This window comes from Stenella coeruleoalba (genome assembly GCF_951394435.1).
Source record: "Stenella coeruleoalba genome assembly, chromosome: 11".
Lineage (NCBI taxonomy): Eukaryota > Metazoa > Chordata > Mammalia > Artiodactyla > Delphinidae > Stenella > Stenella coeruleoalba.
The window spans coordinates 34,290,046-34,312,093 of NC_137157.1; the positions used below are offsets into that span (position 1 = coordinate 34,290,046).

At 33.2% G+C, this 22,048-nt stretch overlaps 1 protein-coding gene across 1 annotated transcript in view; it reads right to left on the minus strand.

Annotated features, from left to right (window-relative positions):
* LRRIQ1 (leucine rich repeats and IQ motif containing 1) overlaps nucleotides 1–22,048 on the minus strand; it is a 177,368-nt gene that overhangs the window by 103,552 nt on the left and 51,768 nt on the right. Inside the window, exons 14-15 of the mRNA XM_079938280.1 lie at nucleotides 18,392–18,465; nucleotides 14,997–15,090 (exon numbers count right to left, since the gene is read on the minus strand). Coding sequence (XP_079794406.1) covers nucleotides 14,997–15,090; nucleotides 18,392–18,465 — 168 coding nt within the window. The remainder of the gene's footprint in view (nucleotides 1–14,996; nucleotides 15,091–18,391; nucleotides 18,466–22,048) is intronic.

Sequence of the window (22,048 nt, forward strand, 5' to 3'; positions counted from 1 at the left end):
TTAATTATTTCTTAATGGAGGAAGTGGTCCAATAAGGCAAAAATGCATAAGGCCAACCAAGATCATAATGCATCCCTGTGTAGAGTTATGATCTTGGTAGCCTTGGTATTAAATAAAATAATCATCAGAGAGGTACAAATACAAATACATTTTGATGAAACAAAATAGAGGAATACCACAGTTTTTCATTTACTGAGGACACAGTTGACTAGCTCTCTACACCCTTCCACCACTCCAGAAATGATGCTTTTTTTTTTTCTTACAGATATTTAATAAGGAAAGAGAGAAAGGATTAGATTTGGTTCTTCAGGGTAATTATCAGATGTTTTACAATGTTAAGAAGCAGACAAAAGCTTAATGGTTTGCTAATAAAGAGTTAAAGCTATTAAGAAAATTTGAGCCCATATATTTTGAACTTTTTAGGAGGCTTGAAGCTAGAAATGCTTGCCAAATCAAAAACTACCTACCATGTTTACCACAAAGGGTTAAATAAATGGCATATATTGTGTTTCTGCTTAGATTCATTTTAAGATATGGTTTGAAAGCAGGATGTTACTTTAAGATAATATCTATTCACCACAGGTGATGAGGTAATCAGAGGTGTTCACCTCAGAGGTAGAATATTAAATATAACATGAAATCTTTAACTGAGGCTCTCATCAAAGCAAGAAAACATTCCACCCTACCAAATAATTTATTACAGTACTAAGGAAGCTACACTGTATTCTAAATCTTTACCAAAATACCCAGTGTCAAGGTTTCTTCAAGACATGGCTGTAATGTCAAAATAACTTATTTATTTATAATTATAAAACGCCAGGTATGAAATAATGATTTTTAAGATGCGATAATAAAGGGTATTGAAAGTTAAGACTGCATTGGTGTTCATCCAGCTTAAAAAAGATTCTCTAATTCTATTACTGGTCCTGTTTCTTCAAAGTAAATTTCCTACATTATAGAAGATCAAATAAAATACTTTAATAACTTGATGGAAATAGTTCTTGAGAATAGCCAACAGTTCTAATTCTTTGGGTACCAAGCGAATTTCTACCTGGTACCTTGGTCTCCAGAGTGGACCTGACTAGCAGAAGGAATGAAGTGTGCCAGTGACAGGCTCTAATGTTTGAAAAAGGTATGTCTTATAAGGAAAATTAATAAAGCATATTACCTTATTATAAGCTGGATTTCTTAGCAGTTAGGTAAAGCTGATTTTCTTTTCTTCTAGTGTATAACCATTTCAGTAAGCTTTTGTGTGTACAAAACTTTTTACCAGGATGGTGGACCCACAGTGGTAGTGCAGATGCAGTAACACCTATGAGACACTCTTGAGTGGTCATCTTTCAGGTCTCAGTTTGGCTAAATGAGGAGGTGTCAGCAAAAGGAAGGCAATACTCATGTTGCTAACATGAGAACCTCAGGGTCCAACACATCTACCCCTTGTGTTAGTCACTCTCAAAATTCATTGAGATGAGAATTCAAGCTAGATCCCTGTGTGTGCCTCCAGCCCTGAAAGGTAGTGTTTCTGAAAGGACTGTCCTTGAACTACTGTATCAGTGGTACTTGGGGTGCTTTTTAAAATGCAGAGTCTTCAGCTACACATAGACCTCTACTGGCAGGTTCAGGGGAATCTGTATTTTTAAAACATAGTCTTTCTTGTGCACCTTAAAGAGTAAAACCACTACATTGGGAAGAAAATAGACCTCAGCACATTATGCTAAAATCAGAGATGATTGGGTTTAAAGTAAAAAAAAAAAAAAAGAAACAAAAATAATTCTTAAAGAAACTCTGAAATTCAAATCATTTGCAAATTGTCCTAAATTTAAAAAAAGGCTTGCATGGAAACTTATACCATAGTCTATATATCAATGATATCAGAAGAATTTGCTAAAATAAGGGATACTGTGGTCCTGGGCAGTTACATTCCAATGATATGTCACTGATTAACATTGCCATTGGTTTTATATAAATGCTGTGAATTTTTTAAAGAAAACTATTCCTGTAACTCTAAAATGAGAGAGTACATACCAAATAAATAAAGAAATAGCTTTCTACTCAGAAATAATTGATGGTTGGAATAACGAGCCATTTTAACCAAATAATCTAATGTAATCCAAGAGGCAAAAATATAAGAATTTGCTTTATCAGATTAAGGAACAGATTAATATTTTACCACAAACATTTTACCTAGTAAAAAAAGGATTATGCTCCAGACAACCAAGTAATGAAAAATAATTTCAAAGGTAATACAGGACATTAGAGTTCTTTCTAGGTGTTGCAACTGGCATCATGTGGAAGCTGTTGAGATGTTAATTGACACGGATCAGCAAAATGATAGTTTTATCATCAAATGCTATATTTTTGACATGGTTATTGATACAGATATCATCAAGTATAATATTTTAGCTACACACAATAATTCTAGAGAATGTGGGTCAACAGTGCTTGAATTTTTACATTTGGAATATTTTGATATTACACTCATCACCTTTACGTTAAAAGTTCCCAGTTTATTTTAGTCACAATATTTTGAACTTCTTTGGATGTAAAAATTTCGTTTGCTTGGATCTTCAAGAATACGACAGTGTCTTCAAATTTGTGAATCACATAATAAATATCCAGGTTGGAGTTGGTGTTTTATTTAAACATTTTTTTCTTAAGTCTTTTTTTTAAGGAACAATAGTCAAATTTGTATAAGTTAGTAGTGCATGAATTGGCCTTAAATTCAAATGCAGCCTTATAAAGAGCCTATGATAAATATATTAGAAAGCACTGTAACAAGTTGATTCATGTTCAGAATGAAGTATAAGGACACTGTGAGATCTCAGCCTTAGTTTTTCCAGCTGGGCTCCTCCTAGTCAAGGGCTGAATCAATATTTCATTTAGTGAAAACTTCCTGGTGAATATTCTGTCACTTAAGAAGCTCTATTAATCATTAATGAATGAAACACATTCCCAAAGGAAATTCCAAACTGAGTCTGTGGATTAAGTTTTAAAAAGAGATTTCTTTTAGTACATCAGTTTTGTTCGTGTTATCACTGGCTAGACATGAAAGTAAGAAGCCAATTGGGAAAATCTATAACTAATCCCTTCGTTGGTATCAAGGGGTTATGTAAAGTTCATTGGAACATACTGGTTAAAGTCTGAGTTGATCTTTTCATTAACAAATCCATATTTTATAGATTACTAGATTTTAACCTCTTTAGATAAATGAATTTCTTCTTAAAATTATGAAAGCTGCATTAGAGCAACTGATCTAAGTGAAATTTGATAGGTAAAATTTTCAAGTTGCTATTAGTCTAGTCCATAAAAGTTAACTTAAACATAGAAATTGTAATAGCTAAATAATTGTATATATAAATACTACCTATTCTCTTTCAGTATTGATTATTTCCAATTAAATATTTTCTTTAAAACTATAAAGTATATATACTTAGTAAGTGTAATAAAATGTGAATGTTTATCTTTATATATGTATTACAGTGTTATATCAATAGATTTTACAAGAAGCACATTTTATTCAATAAAATAGTGCTTATGCTTTCTACAAACAAAATAAAGAAAAATAAATAAATTGAAAGGTTACTCAGGACATAGGTTTGTTTCTAGTTGTTGCAACTTGCAACATGGCAGTTGTTCAAATGGTAACTGATACCAGATCAGCAAAAGAATTCATGTCCTATTTGCCCAACACCTAATAGAAAAACCATTGCCCCCCAAAGAACTTGCTCTGAATAATGGGCACAGCTGCTATTTTTATTTGTCACTGTATGCCAACTATATAACTTGTTCTATAGAATTACTTGGGAAACTCTCTAGAAACAACCCATCAGACATTTTCATTATAAATAATATCACCTGCTAAGCAGTCTTTCAGACATGATTACACTCTTCTTTTTGTATGGGAAATTTCACTCTAAGATCTGGTTCCTAGAAATGAGGACCCAAAACTTGGGGGATTAGTGCTTTAAATCTCAATATAAGAGAAGCACAGCCCTAGAATGTGAGCTAGTGCATCTGGATGGGGACCTTGACTGCTTCTATTCCAGAAAAGGGAGTCCTTCACCAAGCTGGTAAGAGGTCTAGAAACATATCTAGGTGGCCTTTTCACATATGCACACAAAATCCTTAAATAGTTTTAATTTCTGATCACTTTATGATTTGACATTAACTAATAGTTGACATTTCCTATAATAACTTGTCCTAAGATCAGCTTCTCAGGAAACTTGGAGAATGTGATAAATACTATGGTTCCCTAGGAGTCTGAGGACTCCAATTTTAGAACTGCAGATATTGATAATTACTGCAAATCAACAATAATATAAATTTTCAATTTATAGAAAATAACATTTTCAATCACTAAATTAAAATTGAATAAATTCAATAGAAAAATTAGAGGGGCTGAAACATGTATTTTTTCAAGCTTTTACACATTATAATGTAATTAAATTCAGTAATGTATTCCTCCAACAAATAATTTTGGGTGTCTACAAGGCATACAAGGACTCTAAACTATAAGGATCTGTACAATAATCTGGGGTCACTTCTACTACTTAATTTTAGCCATTTTTTAATGCTTGGATTTTCATTTAATTTGGCTACTTTCCCCTAATCTCTTGTCACTTTTCTACTAAAAACAAGCTTCCCCAAATACTATTTTCATTTTCATACAACTATTCAAAATTTCTCTATAGCTCCTTAAAAATAATGGCTAGCATTATCAAGTATGCTTTCTGACAGGCACTACTGTAAAGTGCTGTCATGTGGTAACATATTTATTCCTCATAGAGACTCTTGGTATGTTCAGTAAATACTCTGTAAAATGAGAATGATAATTACAGAACTTAACTCAGCTGCTGTGAAATGAAGGAATATATATAGGTACTTAGCCCACTCTCTGACACACTGTAAGCATAAGTACTTGATTTCTTACTTCTTTCCAATGGTATTCCCACTATACCCACTTTACTTGAATAGACTGGCCTTCTAACAGAGCCTAACTTCACCTTTCACATTCCCTCCTTTTTTGGATATTTCCTCCATCAGAAGGGCTTTCTTTTCTTTTAATTTGGTTTTCGTTTTTTTTTAATTTAATTTTATTTATTTAGTTTTTGGCCATATCGTGCAGCATGTGGGATTTGGTTTCCCAACAAGGGATTGAACCCGTGCCCCCTGCATTGAGAGAGCAGAGTCTTAACCACTGGACCACCACGGAAGCCGCTGATTTTCAGTCTTACCAAACTTTTGAGGTTTAACTCAAAGTTTGCCTCTTCAGCGCAGGCAGTTTTCCCTGGTCACATTAAATTAAGATAATATTTCCAAATTTCTAAAGCATATCTCTTGCCTACAATAATCATCTGACACTTATATTTTATTAGGTACTAAAATCTAATAGTTAAGAGCACAGATTCTGGAGCTAGACTGCATGGATTTGAATCCTGGGTCTTTGACTTGCTAGCTGTGTGAAACTGGGTAGGCTACTTAGCCTTTTGGGAACTCAGTTTTCTTAAGTATAAAATGGGGACACTAGGTTGCTATTTCATCGGCATATTGTGAGGATTAAATGAGAATGATGAGAACGATGTTGGGCACAAAGTCAATGCTGTTTCAGTGTTTGTTACCATTAGTTTTCATGGTTATCATTTTTGCATACATTTTCTATCCCTAACAAGACTATAAAAATGACTTGCAATCATGGGTTACATTGAATTTCCCTTAAAATGTCTAACATGTTAGGACACAGGTTGCATATAGCAGGCATACACTAAATACTTGGTGATTGAATAAGAACCCATATATAGTCTGGTAGGCCTAGTAATAGAAAATAATAGATTTTTGTGTGCTTACCGTGTTCTAGGAATTGTTATCAACAAGATATGTGCATTATCCCATTCAAGTCTAATGGCTATACCATAAGATAGGTACCATTTTTATCCTCATTTTACTAATGAAGATTCAGAGACACAGAAAAGTTAAGTTACTTGTCCAGGATCACAAAACACGGGGCAGGAGGAAGATGTCCTTGTTTAAAAACACAATGATTTCCAAACTTTAGTGCACACTGAATCACACAAAGGGCTTGATAAAACACAGATTACTGGGGATCATCTGCTATCTTCTGATTCAGTGGATCTGGACAGTGTTCAAGATTTTGCATTTCTAACAGGTTTCCAAGTGATGACGAAGCTGCTGGTCTGGGGGATACACCTTTAAGAACCACTGCACTGGGTTATACTCTTTCCTCCATGCTATACAGCTTAAATTGCACTTAGAAACAGATGTTTCTAAATTAGAAGTTGACAGGTTCTGTTCTAAAACATGTGGAAACATACCAGGTTTCCCTAAAGAACACTGTAACATTAGAAATTTATGTGGAAACTGAGCTTTAAAGAAAAAAGAAAGAAAAATAGATTTTCTGGCAAAAAGATAATAACTCCTCTGTGATACTCATCAATGAGTAGCAAATCACACAGGTGTTTGACTTGGTGTAAAAATGCTACTGTTTTCTTAACTAAACGTCAATTAACAAATTCAAGAAACCAATACATCTAGAAAGAGAATGTCACAGGTTTGCAGTGACCTTAGACAAGGGAGGGAACAGCGACTACTCCCTAGACTCTCTTATCTTTTTCTACAGGTAGATTAAGTCAGGTAAAGGAATTTTAAACATAATCAGATCATTGGTTCTTCTGTAAGATATCTTATATTCCTCTGAAGTACTCAGAAAAACAAGGATCTTCCTGGCTATGGCCACACATCACAGGGAAACCAAATCAGGGGAAAGAGTCAACTGTTTATGCCCTAGGACTGGATGTCACAACAACCTTTTATTCAGTTATTCATTTCTCCCTATCTATATTGTATTCATAAATTATTTTTACTACCTGGTCAAATTGATAAGACTTTCTGACTTGATCCAAACTTAAGATCCTGAAATAGATTTTCCTACCTGAATTTTAGTAAATGGTTGCCTTTCCCTACACTTAGCATGTTGCCAAACACACCTTGCGAAATTAGGCTACAAGCCCTGTCCATTTTGGCTTGTTCTGCCTTGATGTATCTATGACCTGATATGATACAAATGTCAAATGTACAATAAATCATATTAAACCATCTAACAAATGCATGCTGCTGGACATAAAAAGAGATAAGAGTTCAGGCCATAAACATCACCAGTACTAGAAAATTCCAAAGTGGATATATGCAAAGTTTTTCAGCATACTGGGATTTAATTCACCTAGACCTGGTAAATGAGTCTGAGGATGTGTGAGAGAAAAACCACTTAAAGCCAAGGGAAAGAACAAGTGGGAAGCAAAAGGCAGAAAAATTACAGGAACTCACGCGAGGATGGGAATAATTCTCATCAGCCAAAGTTGAAAGGATACATATAAGAGACATTGGGCAGAATGCTCAGAAAGTTGGTACCATAGTAGTGGGGCTAAATTAGCACTAGTCTGAAGATTTCTTTGAGACTTCCCTAACAGAACTTAAAAGGAAGTTTTGAAAGTATCTCACTAATTCCAAGTAATGTAGCTGCTGCACGTGAGAAGCAAAATATATGTTATTTAAAGAAAAAAAAAAACAAAATTAAGAAATCAACAAGTATAAAATTTTAAATGTCCAGACTACAACCAAAATTGACTGGGCATGCAAAAAGTAGGAAAATATGACCCAGAATCATAAAAAAAAAAAATCAATAAAAATAGACCTCAAAATGATAGAGATGATGAAATTAACAGACAAGGGCGTTAAAACAGCTATTATAAATATTATCCATATGTTCAAGGTGATTCAGGAATATATGACCATGATTAGGAGAGAAATTGTAAATGTTAAAAAATAAAGGAAACGTCTCGAAATGAAAATCATAATATCTGATCTGAACTGAAAAACAGTCTAGATGGGATTAAACAGCACAGGAGCTATACAGGAAGAAAATATCAGAGAATTTGAAGACATAGCAATAACCAGTAAGACTGAAATACAGGCAGAAAAAAAGTATAATAAATATAAGAACAGAGCAATAGAGACTTCTGGGATATATCAAGTGGTCTAATACTGATGAAGTTAGAGTCCTAGTAGGATAAGATAGAACAAAATATTTGAAAATTACTAGCCAACAATTTTCAAAATTTTATGGAAACTATAAATTCACTGTATCTGAGAAGTTCAGTAAATCCTAAACCTGGATGGACCTAGAGATTATCATATTAAGTGAAGTAAGTCAGACAGAGAAAGACAAATATCACATGATATCACTTATATGTGGAATAAAAAAATGATACAAATGAACTTATTTACAACACAGAAATAGACTCACAGACATAGAAGACAAACTTATGGTTCCCAAAGAAGAAAGACAAGGGGGAGGTATAAATGAGGAGTTTGGGATAAATAGGTACACACTACTATGTATAAAGTAGATAAACATTAAGGACTTACTGTATAAGAAAGGGAACTATATTCAATAACTTGTAATAACCCATAATAGAAAAACATCTGAAAAGAATACTCATACTCACACATAACTGAATCATTCTGCTGTACACCTGCAACTAACACAACATGGTAAATCAACTATACATTAAATAAAAAAAACTTAAGCCAATAAAAAAAAAATCCTAAGCAGAGTAAATTTATATAAAAGCAACCAAATCACATTATAATCAAATTGCTGAAGACCACTGATGAAGAGAAAATCTTAAAAGTACTCAGAGACAGAGGAATGAAGACATGAATGTTCACAGACTTCTCATCAGAAACAGTGAGAGTAATAAGACAGTGGAGAGACATTTTTAACAATTGGAAGAGGGGACTGACCACCCAGGGGCATAAGGTAATTTTTCAAGGTGATAAAAATATTCAATAACTTGATTGTGGTGGTTTTTACACAATATTCATACTCATAAACTGATACTCAAAATTGATAAATTTTATTATATGTAAATTACTTCAAAAAATGTGATTATACAAAAGATGAAGCTTAACTTGGGGAAAATGGTGTTAGCATAATTTCAGAGTTTCATTAGAGAATTTTTTTAAAAAGAAAATTCATTTTAAAAAAAATCACAGAGCAGAAGCAAGAAGAATTACAATCCTGCAGCCTGTGGAACAAAAACCAGATTCACAGAAAGACAGACAAGATGAAAAGGCAGAGGGCTATATACCAGATGAAGGAACAAGATAAAACCCCAGAAAAACAACTAAATGAAGTGAAGATAGGCAACCTTCCAGAAAAAGAATTCAGAATAATGAGAGTGAAGATGATCCAGGAACTCAGAAAAAGAATAGAGGCAAAAATCGAGAAGACGCAAGAATGTTTAACAAAGACCTAGAAGATTTAAAGAACAAACAAACAGAGATGAACAATAAAATAACTGAAATAAACTACACTAGAAGGAATCAATAGCAGAATAACTGAGGCAGAAGAACGGATAAGTGACCTGGAAGACAGAATGGTGGAATTCACTGCTGCGGAAGAAAATAAAGAAAAAAGAATGAAAAGAAATGAAGACAGACTAAGAGACCTCTGGGACAACATTAAACGCAACAACATTCGCATTATATGGGTCCCAGAAGGAGAAGAGGGAGAGAAAGGACCTGAGAAAATATTAGAAGAGATTATAGTCGAAAACTTCCCTAACATGGGAAAGGAAATAGCTACCCAGTCAAGGAAGTGCAGAGAGTCCCATACAGGATAAACCCATGGAGAAACACTCCAAGACACATAGTAATCAAATTGGCAAAAATTAAAGAAAAAGAAAAATTATTTAAAGCAGCAAGGGAAAAACGACAAATAACATACAAGGGAACTCCCATAAGGTTAACAGCTGATTTCTCAGCAGAAACTCTACAAGCCAGAAGGGAGTGGCATGATATATCTAAAGTGATGAAAGGGAAGAACCTACCACCAAGATTACTCTACCCGGCAAGGATCTCATTCAGATACGATAGAGAAATCAAAAGTTTTACAGACACGCAAAAGCTAAAAGAATTCAGCACCACCAAACCAGCTCTACAGCAAATGCTAAAGGAACTCCTCTAAGTGGGAAACACAAGAGGAGAAAAGGACCTACAGAAATAAACTCAAAACAATAAAGAAAATGGTCATAGGAACATACATATTGATAATTACCTTAAACGGGAATGGATTAAATGCTCCAACCAAAAGACACAGGCTCGCTAAATGGATACAAAAACAAGACCCATATATATGCTGTCTACAAGAGACCCACTTCAGACCTAGGGATACATACAGAGTGACAGTGAGGGGATGGAAAAAGATATTCCATGCAAATGGAAATCAAAAGAAAGCTGGAGTAGCAATACTCATGTCAGGTAAAATGGACTTTAAAATAAAGAATGTTAAAAGAGACAAGGAAGGACACAACATAATGATTAAGGGATCAATCCAAGAAGAAGCTATAACAATTACAAATATATATGCACCCAACATAGGAGCACCTCAATACATAAGGCAACTGCTAACAGCTATAAAAGAGAAAATCAACAGTAACAAAATAATAATGGGGGACTTTAACACCTCAATTACACCAATGGGGAGATCATCCAAACAGAAAATTAATAAGGAAACAAAAGCTTTAAATGATACAATAGATAAGACAGATTTAATTGATATTTAGAGGACATTTCATCCAAAAACAGCAGATTACACTTTCTTCTCAAGTGTGCATGGAACATTCTCCAGGATAGATCACATCTTGGGTCACAAATCAAGCCTCAGTACATTTAAGAAAACTGAAATCATATCAAGTATCTTTTCTGATTACAACATTATGAGAATAGAAATCAACTGCAGGGAAAAAAAAGTAAAAAACACATGGAGGCTAAACAATACATTACTAAATAACCAAGAGATCACTGAAGAAATCAAAGCGGAAATTTAAAAATACATAGAGACAAATTACAAGGAAAACACGATGATCCAAAACATATGGGATGAGGCAAAAGCAGTTCTAAGAGGGAAGTTTATGGCAATACAATCCTACCTCAAGAAACAACAAATATCTCAAATAAACAACCTAACCTTACACCTAAAGGAAATAGAGAAAAAAGAACAAACAAAACGCAAAGTTAGTAGAAGGAAAGAAATCATAAAGATCAGAGCAGAAATAAATGAAATAGAAACAAAGAAGACAATAGCAAAAATCAATAAAACTAAACGCTGGTTCTTTGAGAAGATAAACAAAATTGATAAACCATTAGCCAGATTCATCAAGAAAAAGAGGGAGAGGACTCAAATCAATAAAATTAGAAATGAAAAAGGAGAAGTTACAACAGATACCACAGAAATACAAAGCATCCTAAGAGACTACTACAAGTTACTCTATGCCAATAAAATGGACAACCTGGAAGAAATGGACAAATTCTTAGAAAGGTATAACCTTCCAAGACTGAACCAGGAAGAAATAGAAAATATGAACAGACTAATCACAAGTAATGAAATTGAAACTGTGATTAAAAATCTTCCAAGAAACAAAACTCCAGGACCACATGGCTTCACAGGTGAATTCTATCAAACATTTAGAGAAGAGCTAACACCCATCCTTCTCAAACTCTTCCAAAAAACTGCAGAGGAAGGAACACTCCCAAACTCATTCTATGAGGCCACCATCACCCTGATACCAAAACCAGACAAAGATACTACATAAAAGAAAATTACAGACCAATATCACTGATGAATATACATGTAAAAATGTAAAAAAAAAAAAAATCCAACAACACATTAGAAGGACCATACAACATGATCAAGTGGGATTTATCTCAGGGATGCAAGGATTCTTCAGTATACACAAATCAATCAATGTGAAACACCATATTAACAAATTGAAGAAGAAAAATCATATGATTATCTCAATAGATGCAGAAAAAGCTTTTGACAAAATTCAACACCCATTTATGATAAAAACTCTCCAGAAAGTGGGCATAGAGGGAACCTACCTCAACATAATAAAGGCCATATACAACAAACCCACAGCAAACATCATTCTCAATGGTGAAAAACTGAAGGCATTTCCTCTAAGATCAGGAACAAGACAAGGATTTTCACTCTCACCACTATAATTCAACATAGTTTTGGAAGTCCTAGCCATGGCAATCAAAGAAGAGAAAGAAATAAAAGGAATACAAACTGGAAAAGAAGAAGTAAAACTGTCAGTCTTTGCAGACGACATGATACTATATATAGAGAATCCTAACGATGCCACCAGAAAACCACTAGAGCTAATCAATGAATTTGGTAAAGTAGCAGGATACAAAATTAATGCACAGAAATCTCTTGCATTCCTATACACTAATGATGAAAAATCTGAAAGAGAAATTAAGGAAACACTCCTATTTACTGTTGCAACAAAAAGAAATAAAATACCTAGGAATAAACCTACTTAGGGAGACAAAAGACCTGTATGCAGAAAACTATAAGACACTGATGAAAGAAATTATAGATGATACAAACAGATGGAGACATATACCATGTTCTTGGATTGGAAGATTCAATATTGTGAAAATGACTGACTCCCCCAACCTAAGCAATCTACAGATTCAATGCAATCCCTACCAAATTACCAATGGCATTTTTTACAGAATTAGAACAAAAAATCTTAAAATTTGTATGGAGACACAAAAGACCCCGAATAGCCAAAGCGGTCTTGAGGGAAAAAAACCGGAGCTGGAGTAATCAGACTCCCTGACTTCAGACTATACTACAAAGCTACAGTAATCGAGACAATATGGTACTGACACAAAAACAGAAATATAGATCAATGGAATAGCATAGAAAGCCCAGATATAAACCCACGTACCTATGGTCAACTAATCTATGACAAAGAAGGCAAGGGTATACAATGGAGAAAAGACAGTCTCTTCAATAAGTGGTGCTGGGAAAAATGGATAGCTACATGGAAAAGAATAGAATTAGAACACTCTCTAACACCATACACAAAAATAAACTCAACATTGATTAGAGACCTAAATGTAAGACCGGACATTATTAAAATCTTACAGGAAAACACAGGAAGAACACTCTTTGACATAAATCACAGCAAGATCTTTTCTGATCCACCTCCTAGATTAATGGAAATAAAAACAAAAATAAACAAATGGGACCTAATGAAACTTAAAAGCTTTTGCACAGCAAAGGAAACCATAAACAAGACAAAAAGACAGCCCTCAGAATGGGAGAAAATATTCGCAAACGAATCAACGGACAAAGGATTAATCTCCAAAATATATAAACAGCTCAAGCAGGTTGATATTAAAAAAGCAAACAACCCAATCCAAAAATGGGCAGAAGACCTAAATAGACATTTCTCCAAAGAAGACATACAGATGGCCAAGAAACACATGAAAAGCTGCTCAACATCACTAATTATTAGAGAAATGCAAATCAAAACTGCAATGAGGAATCACCTCACACCAGTTTGAATGGGGATCATCAGAAAATCTACAAACAACAAACGCTGGAGAGGGTGTGGAGAAAAGGGAACCCTCTTGCACTGTTGTGGGAATGGAAATTGATACAGCTACTATGGAGAACAGTATGGAGGTTCCTTAAAAAACTAAAAATAGAATTACCATATGACCCAGCGATCCCACTACTGGGCATATACCCAGAGAAAACCGTAATTCAAAAAGACACATGCACCCCTATGTTCATTGCAGCACTATTTACAATAGCCAGGACATGGAAACAACCTAAATGCCCATCGAAAGATGAATGGATAAAGAAGATGTGGTACATATATACGATGGAGTATTACTCAGCCATAAAAAGGAATGAAATTGAGTCATTGTAGAGACATGGATGGATCTAGAGACTGTCATACAGAGTGATGTAAGTCAAAAGAGAAAAACAAGTATCGTATATCAACGCATGTATGTGGAACCTAGAAAAATGGTACAGATGAACTGGTTTGAAGGGCAGAAATGGAGACACAGATGCAGAGAACAAACGTATGGACACCAAGGGGGGGGAGTGGCGGGGGGGCAGGGGTGGTGGTGGGATGAATTGGGAGTTTGGGGTTGACATGTATACACTGATGTGTATAAAATTGATGACTAATAAGAACCTGCTGTAGAAAAAAAAAATTAAATTAAAAAAAAAAATCAAGTGACTTCCCTGGTGGCTCAGTGGGTAAGAATCCACCTGCTAATGCAAGGGACACGGGTTCGATCCTTGGTCCGGGAAGATCCCACATGCCATGGAGCAACTAAGCCCATGTGCCACAACTACTGAGCCCATGCACCACAACTACTGAATCCCGAGCACCTAGAGCCCATGCTCCGCAACAAGAGAAACCACTGCAAGGAGAAGTCCGCGCACTGCAACAAAGAGTAGTCCCCGCTTGCCTCAACTAAAGAAAGCCCACATGCAGCAATGAAGACCCAGTGCAGCCAAAAATAAATAAAATTAAATTTTTTAAAAAAAAGCTTTAAAAAAATCACAAAAATTTTTTTTCTTTTACATCTAGGTACTGCAATATTCAAAATAGAGGCATGAATTCATATATACTTATAACACATACTTTAACAGACACCAACTTTCTCTGTTAAGAAAATAAAACAAAATCAAATGGCTGCTGAGCCTGCACGTCTGGAGCCTGTGCTCCACAACGGGAGAGGCCACAACAGTGAGAGGCCCGCGTACCGCAAAAAAAAAAAAAAAAAGTAATTTCCAGCAAATGTCTTTTCTATAAACACAAAACCTAAGTTGACATCATACTAAAAGTGTCACATAATCCATGGTATGGATCAAAAGTATCATTTCAAATTTGCATTACTTCGTACATGTACAAAAATTATTTTAGGTAGAAGATATTTTTTAAAGTATTTTTACAAAACTGTTTTGTTTTGAATATCTTTTAAATTATTTTTTATTAACTTTTCCCAAGTAATTAGTATACACAGAACAATTTTCATGGAACTGTGTTCTCTGCAACTATAATAAAGTATGTACATAGGGTGCAACATTGTTTCTTTACCTCCAGTTTATTTCTTGAAGAAGTGGGTTTCCAGTGAGAGACAATTCATGGAGAGAAAAGCATGCATCAAACCACCTTAGGGCACTTGTAAGATCTATAGAAAATAAACAATAAAAATTATTATGAAAGTTATCACAGATAAAGAAAAATAATCATAAATCAATGACCATTTTATTTATGGGTTAGCTATTAAAGAAGGAAAACAAAAAATATTTATTTTGCAGAATATGATATGCTTTTAAAAGGAGACCATATTAAGAACATAGACTCTGCTATCAAAATACATATTTCTACCATGTAGCCACTGTGTGAATTTATGCAAATCATACAACTGCTTGATGATTCAGGTTCATCTCTATCTCATAGGGTGAGGATTAAATGAGATAATGTATGTAAAGGGCTTAGAGCAGTTTGCCCCAAATTGCAAACACAAAATCTAAAAAAGTAAAATCAAAAGTAATAGGATAGTGGTAAAATTGAACATATGCCTAAACAGAATTATATTTATAGTTTCAAAAGTAAAAATAGTAGGTCAGTCTAGGATACATTAAGAGTAATTTATACCAGAATTACTCTCCCACAGAAAACAATCATAAAACTGAGCAATAAACATGAAGCACCTGTTTTTAAGCCTCACTCAGAGAAAAGGGAAACACACATGGTGAGCTGACAATCACAATGGTTTTCTGCCTAAATGCATTTTACCTTAGAGCAAGAAAGTGGAAACCAAGCAAAGAGGCTGTTTTGCTGAGTGAGGAGGCAAAGTTTAGATGTGAAGCTGGAATTTATGGTGAAAAGTTCTGAGAAGAAGCTGTGTGTGCATATGCTCGGGGGAGGAAATTGGGGGAAGAAGTCTATGTGAGGATTTGCCGCAGGTCCTTGGAGTGCTAGGAGTTACAGGCAGGGCAACACTCTGAAAAACCTAGCAGAGATAACCTGCTATCAGGCTAACAGCCGAATGATGACATTATAGTTCATGCAGCAGTGAAAGACATTGGAATTTCAGCCCCGTCATATGAGACTCAACTGAATAGCTCAGAGATTCAGCTAAAATCCAGAAAGAACATGCATTAGGAGTGAAGACAATGCCCTGGGGTAGGGGCATGCACTGAGAGGTGAAAACTAAAATGACTTGTCCTAGAAGGGAATGAAATTAAGGCTGACATCAACAAAATTATCCACCAATACTTTAACTGCCTGCCAGAATTACACTTAATACCCTTTAAAAGGAAGACAACAACAGCCAGACTCAGCAAACTGTACTACGAACAATGTTCAACATACAGTTAAAAATTATTGGACATAAAAAGAAATAGGAAAATATGACATCATTAAGAGAAAATCAGTTAATAGGGACACATCCCAACATAGGCAAAATGTAAATCAATTTTTTGACAAAGACATCAAAGTCATTCAATGATGAAAATAGTTCGTTCAACAAATGTTGCTGGAACAGTTAACTAAATATCCATATTAAAAATTGAACTCATCCTCTACTTCAAACCTTTCATAAAAAATAATTTGAGGTGGATCACAGACCTAAAAGTAAAAACTTAAAGTATAAGACTTCTTACTTTCTTACAAGAAAGTAAGAAAGCATAGAAAATCATCTCAATCTGGAGGTAGAAAAATATTACAAAGGACACAGAGAGCAAAAACTATTAAAAATAATAAAGTTTCACCAAAATTGAAAACTTCTGCTCATCTAAAGATATCATCAACAAAATTAATAGGTAAAAGAGGGACTGTGAGAAACATCCACAAAACATGTCTGACAAAGAATTTCATCCAGAATATATAAAGAATTTATTGAAATCAATAAAAGGCAAATAACCAAATTTTTTAAATGGTAAGACACATGAATAGACACAAAAGAATATACAGAAATCATCAATAAATACATGCAAAGAGGTTCAATATCATTTTCCAACAGGGAAATGCAAACTAAAACCATAATGAGATAACACAACGAAATACTAAAAACGCTGTAAGAATGGAGCGATTGGAACTCTTACACATCACTAGCGGGGAAATAAAATGTTACAACTATTTGGAAAACAGTTTTAACAGTTTCTTATAAAGTTAAACATGCACCTACTCTATTATCCAGTAATTACACTCTAAACATTTACCCAAAGGAACTGAAAACATGTGTTTACAAAAATATTTGTACAAGAATTTCCATAGGAACTTTGTAATCACAGTAGCCTCAAACAGGAAAAAATTAAAACATCAATAAACAGGATAATGGACAAAGTGTAATATATTTATACAAAGGACTACACTTCAGAAAAAAAAGACTACCTTTACAAACAACTGAACAACTGATGTGGTGGAATGTCACATGAATGCCAAGCAAATACTATTTGATCCCATTAATACAAAGTTGTACAACAGTCAAATTTAACCTATGGTGACAAATTTAGAACTGTGATTGTCTCTATGAGGGGACTGGCTGAAAATGGAGATGGGGAAATTTGGGGGGAGGGACTGTTTAACCAAATCAATTCATCATTCTTTAATTTAATAAACTTTTAATGGATGTCTGGTTAGGAGTCAACAACTTACACGTTTGTTTACTTATCTTCATTAGGCTATTCATTTCATAGGTAAAAGATATATGAATTTTAAATAAGAATATAATTCTGACATTTTCCCAGGTTTACCAGAAAGATATGGAAGTAATATGATTCTAAAAGTGGAGAGAAATTTTTAATTAAATTATTTCACCACACATTTGAAGGAGTTTAGAATACACGGCACCTCAGTACGCCATTCTGGCATTTTGACTATTTTGAGTTAAAGGCACTTAAAAAAGAGCAGATGCAAGGGCCCTCTGACCTTCCTTCTTTTTCTTCAAAGCAGGAGATTAAATTCCTATGTGAAAGATATTCGACCTATACCAGAAGCAAAGGGACATTCTTATCACAAGGACAGGAAGTCCAGGCCAAGAGATATGTATACAAACAAACCTGTTAAACTAGCCTTTGTTTCCTAGTCACTTTTCCATCCAATTAACTACCTTAGCCCAAGCCCCTCTGCCTCATCACATTTTCACAATTTACTACTCTTTGTCCAGCTCACTATGTAAGTTCAACTCTGATTGCTTCTTGGGGTCTTTATTTTCTTGTGAGAACTCCCATGTACATGTTAAAAAAAATAAATAAATTATAACTTGTATTCTCTTTTTCTGTTTATCTGACTTACATCAGTTTAATTCTCAGGCTTAGCCTGAGAAGGTAGAGGAAATTTTTCCTCCTCTACACCATTTTGTATAGATATGTTATTTGTAAATGCCATTAACTCATCTACCCAAAACAACGCCTTACCATACTTGGAACAGAAACTCAAAAGCCTATTATTTAAAAAACAATTATATATTACTATAAACTTACCAGAAAGACAATTGTTGCTGACATCTAGTTTTTCCAAAGAAACAAAATGAAAAAGTGGTATGATTTTTGTCAAGCTGAAAACCAAAATGGAATTTATAAAAATTTTAAATTGGAATGTTCTTAATATTATTGATGTAAATATATATTTATATAACACAATTATATAATGTAATAAATTATAAATTTGGAAGAAATGTATAACTATATACAATTGCATTTTCACAATAGAATACAATAATATAATCTTTACTAACAATACTTATTAAAAATGCAGTAATTATAAGATTTTAAGTATTTATTCTATAATGAAAGATTTATTTCTAAAGAGAAGTTATCATGGAATTGCTAGTATCAATCATAATTATCATGAAGCTTAATGTGTACTTGGTACTTAAACAAAAATAAATGGGTTTTTTGTTGTTATTGTTGTATCTTTGCATATGGCCAAATTTACACAGAATTCATATTTTCTATGTATTTTTTTTCTGGCTCAAACATTTAACAAACCATTAAGAGGTAAAAACATAAAAAATATGTATTTTTACTTTTTAACAATATAACTTTAATTAGAGTCACTAGTTTTGTTTCTAATTTAAAGAAGGTTTCATTTACTAGATTAAAAGTATTATAAGTCCTGTAAGTGCACAAGGTTACACTGGGGTTATTTTTAAATTGGAAATATGCATTTAAGGAACACATAATAGAAATTGTTTTCTATTGATAGAATAACTTAAATTTGGCAGAAATATACTAATTTTTAAAATTAATACTCATTATTAAAACAAGCATGTTCAAATTCTAATAATAATAAGCTTTTCTACTACTTTTAAAAGTTTCTATCATTTTCGAAGATACAATTGTCATTAAGACCCCATATTCAAACAAGGAACATAAGTGATACTGAAAATACTCACTTTATTGGTAACAAAAGCTATGAAGGGAAAATTAATTTTAGTTTGATTTACATTTCCAACCAAGACAAGTTTACACTTACTTTATCACATAATATCACATTACCTTAGCTATTTGGCAATAAAAATTAAGCTAGTTCATCTAAATCTTTAAACAAGATAAAAATTACTTTGTATAAAATATATTCTCATCACAAATACAAAACTAATCTGAACTAATCCCCTCTATAAATGTTGAAGATCCATATATGTTCAAAATATACTTCCACTAAATGAGTATTTCTGGTACAAAAAAAAAAAAAAGTATGCATTAGTTTCCACTTCTACTTTCTTGGTTTTTTTATATTGTCCCCCTAGTTTACCTGGCAGAGATTTTTACATCTTTATTTCTACCAACACCCTGCCATGGTAGGAAAAAAAAAAGCACTATTATTCTAAGATCAGAAGCTTACAGGATAACACTGTGACTGGAAGCCTCATGGCACAAAGCCAACCCTTGTACTGACATTAACTCCTCTCCTGTATTATCCTGTTCTGCATTAGAAGAGAGACAGAAGATGCAACTGATGATAAAACAGACTAAATAAGGAGTCTGGAAGACCTCTCTGATTGTAGCCAATCCTAAGTACAATATTACTATTTACACTACCTATATAACACTGCTTCTTAAAAACAATTTCCAGGGGAAAAATCCAAGGTAATAAAAGAAAAAGTGATCAAATATTGGCCATTACATTTGCATATACAGTTCATTATTTGTACACACACTCTTTAATAAAAAATTTACTGAAATGTCACATGTACACTGAAAAAGAAACTTAAAACTTTGTCAATACGTAATTAGTGCATTCAAGTCCTAATTTTGTGACATTTCCTATTCAGGCATTCTAGATCATTACTACAAGTAAGAAATTTAAGTTATTTAAGTGAAAATACAATTATAATAAATGTATTTATTAAAAGAAAATTCTTATTTCTTTTTTGCCGTTAGTATATTTCTAATGCTAAATCTTTACCCTCCTACTAAATGGATTTTGAAAGATTAATAGATAATGAGTTTTTCTTTTTTCAGAATATCTCATGTTTTTAACCAATAAGTTATATGGCAATATTTGGTAACATATAGGTTATATGAAGACATTAACTAAAAATAACCAATAAAGTTTTAGAATTAAAAATAAAAATTCCCTTTGCAAAAATAAAGTATTTCTTCAGGTGAAGAAATATTTGGTTTGACCACATATTTTTCATAATATCGAAATTTTGCCTTTTCAGATACCCATGCTTTTAGAATCATGCTCCTTTTTGGAAATTTTAATCAAGAAAACTAGCTATTTATTCACCACTAGGATGGTAGAAACCTAATAGTAGAATCGTTTTTATTTTAACCTCTAGAACTTTTCCTTTTACTGACATTCTGTGTATATTTTTTCTAAGAAAATTCAAACCAGAAAGACAAAGGACATTAGTGAAAACCTAATACCATTTGACCTTGTCACATTAGCCCTGGGCATAAAAAAGATATAAATTTCAAAGACGACAAAAAGCAAAAGATTTGTACAATGAGCAGCCAATGGGTAATAGTTTCCACTTTCTGCTCCTACTTAGAGTCTCACTGGAAGTAGAAAGGCTTATGAAGCTGGAAAGTCTTCCAGTTAGAACTCCGCTGAGAAAAACTTAAAACAGTCACATGTCCTAATGAAAATTTAAAACAGAAGTCAGGATGAAACATGTATTTCAAACAATATGTACTAAGTATCATTCTTTATATGTATTTCATTTGTTGGAAAAAAGCATATGGGCACATAATTTCTTCCTTGTGATGAAAATATTTATTAAAAATTAAAAGAAAAACACACACAATTTAAAAGACATACCACACACAAATCCAAATATCACATTTATAAAATTCTCTCAGGTTTTCAAAATGTATTGACATACATTTTCCTTTTGGGTAATCATTAAAATCCCATAAAATAGGTAAGGTAGGTGTTACCACCCCTTTTACAAGTGAAAAAACTGAGGATCAGGTAGTGAGAAAAGAGTTAATCAGTGTCAACTGACAGATAAGTTGTAGATTCAGAATTCAAACCCAGATCTGTTGACCCTGAGTTTTATCAAACCTAATATAGTTCTTAAAAAGTCAATGCACATGTAAAAGCTTAACATAAAATGGGTAATTTCTACAGTTAATGATATTAACTTATGGTGAAAAATCCTAAGTTTGAAGATAATTTTTCACTACGATTTTAGGAAATAATTTCACTGCTCTATGTGTTCATTACTACCAATCACATTTCCCTGGTGTCCTCAGGACTTATTCTTTCATCCTGAAAATGGTAGGAGGTTACTTGTGCAAAGAGCTTTGAGAGACCCATTAAAAATATCTTCAAATATAAGTGACAATATTATTAAAAATTCAAAATAGCATATATTATATAATAATTTCACCACTTTTTTATATAGCTAAGTTCAACAAATTGTTATTTTACATCTAAGAGTTTTTTTGAGGGTCAGGACATATGGTACTCAGTTTTGTATCCCCTAAAATGGCAAACACCACCTCAATATCCAAATGTTATAAAACTAAACAAACAAAATTATAAATATGGATTATTTGGTTTAAGTATCCCAGTTATTGTTATCAACTCTAAAATTTTTTTAGTAGTCCAGTTTATTATAAAATTCCTGGTCATATCAGATTGATATGAGAAACAAGGCACATCATATTGATAGGGTAAAAGTC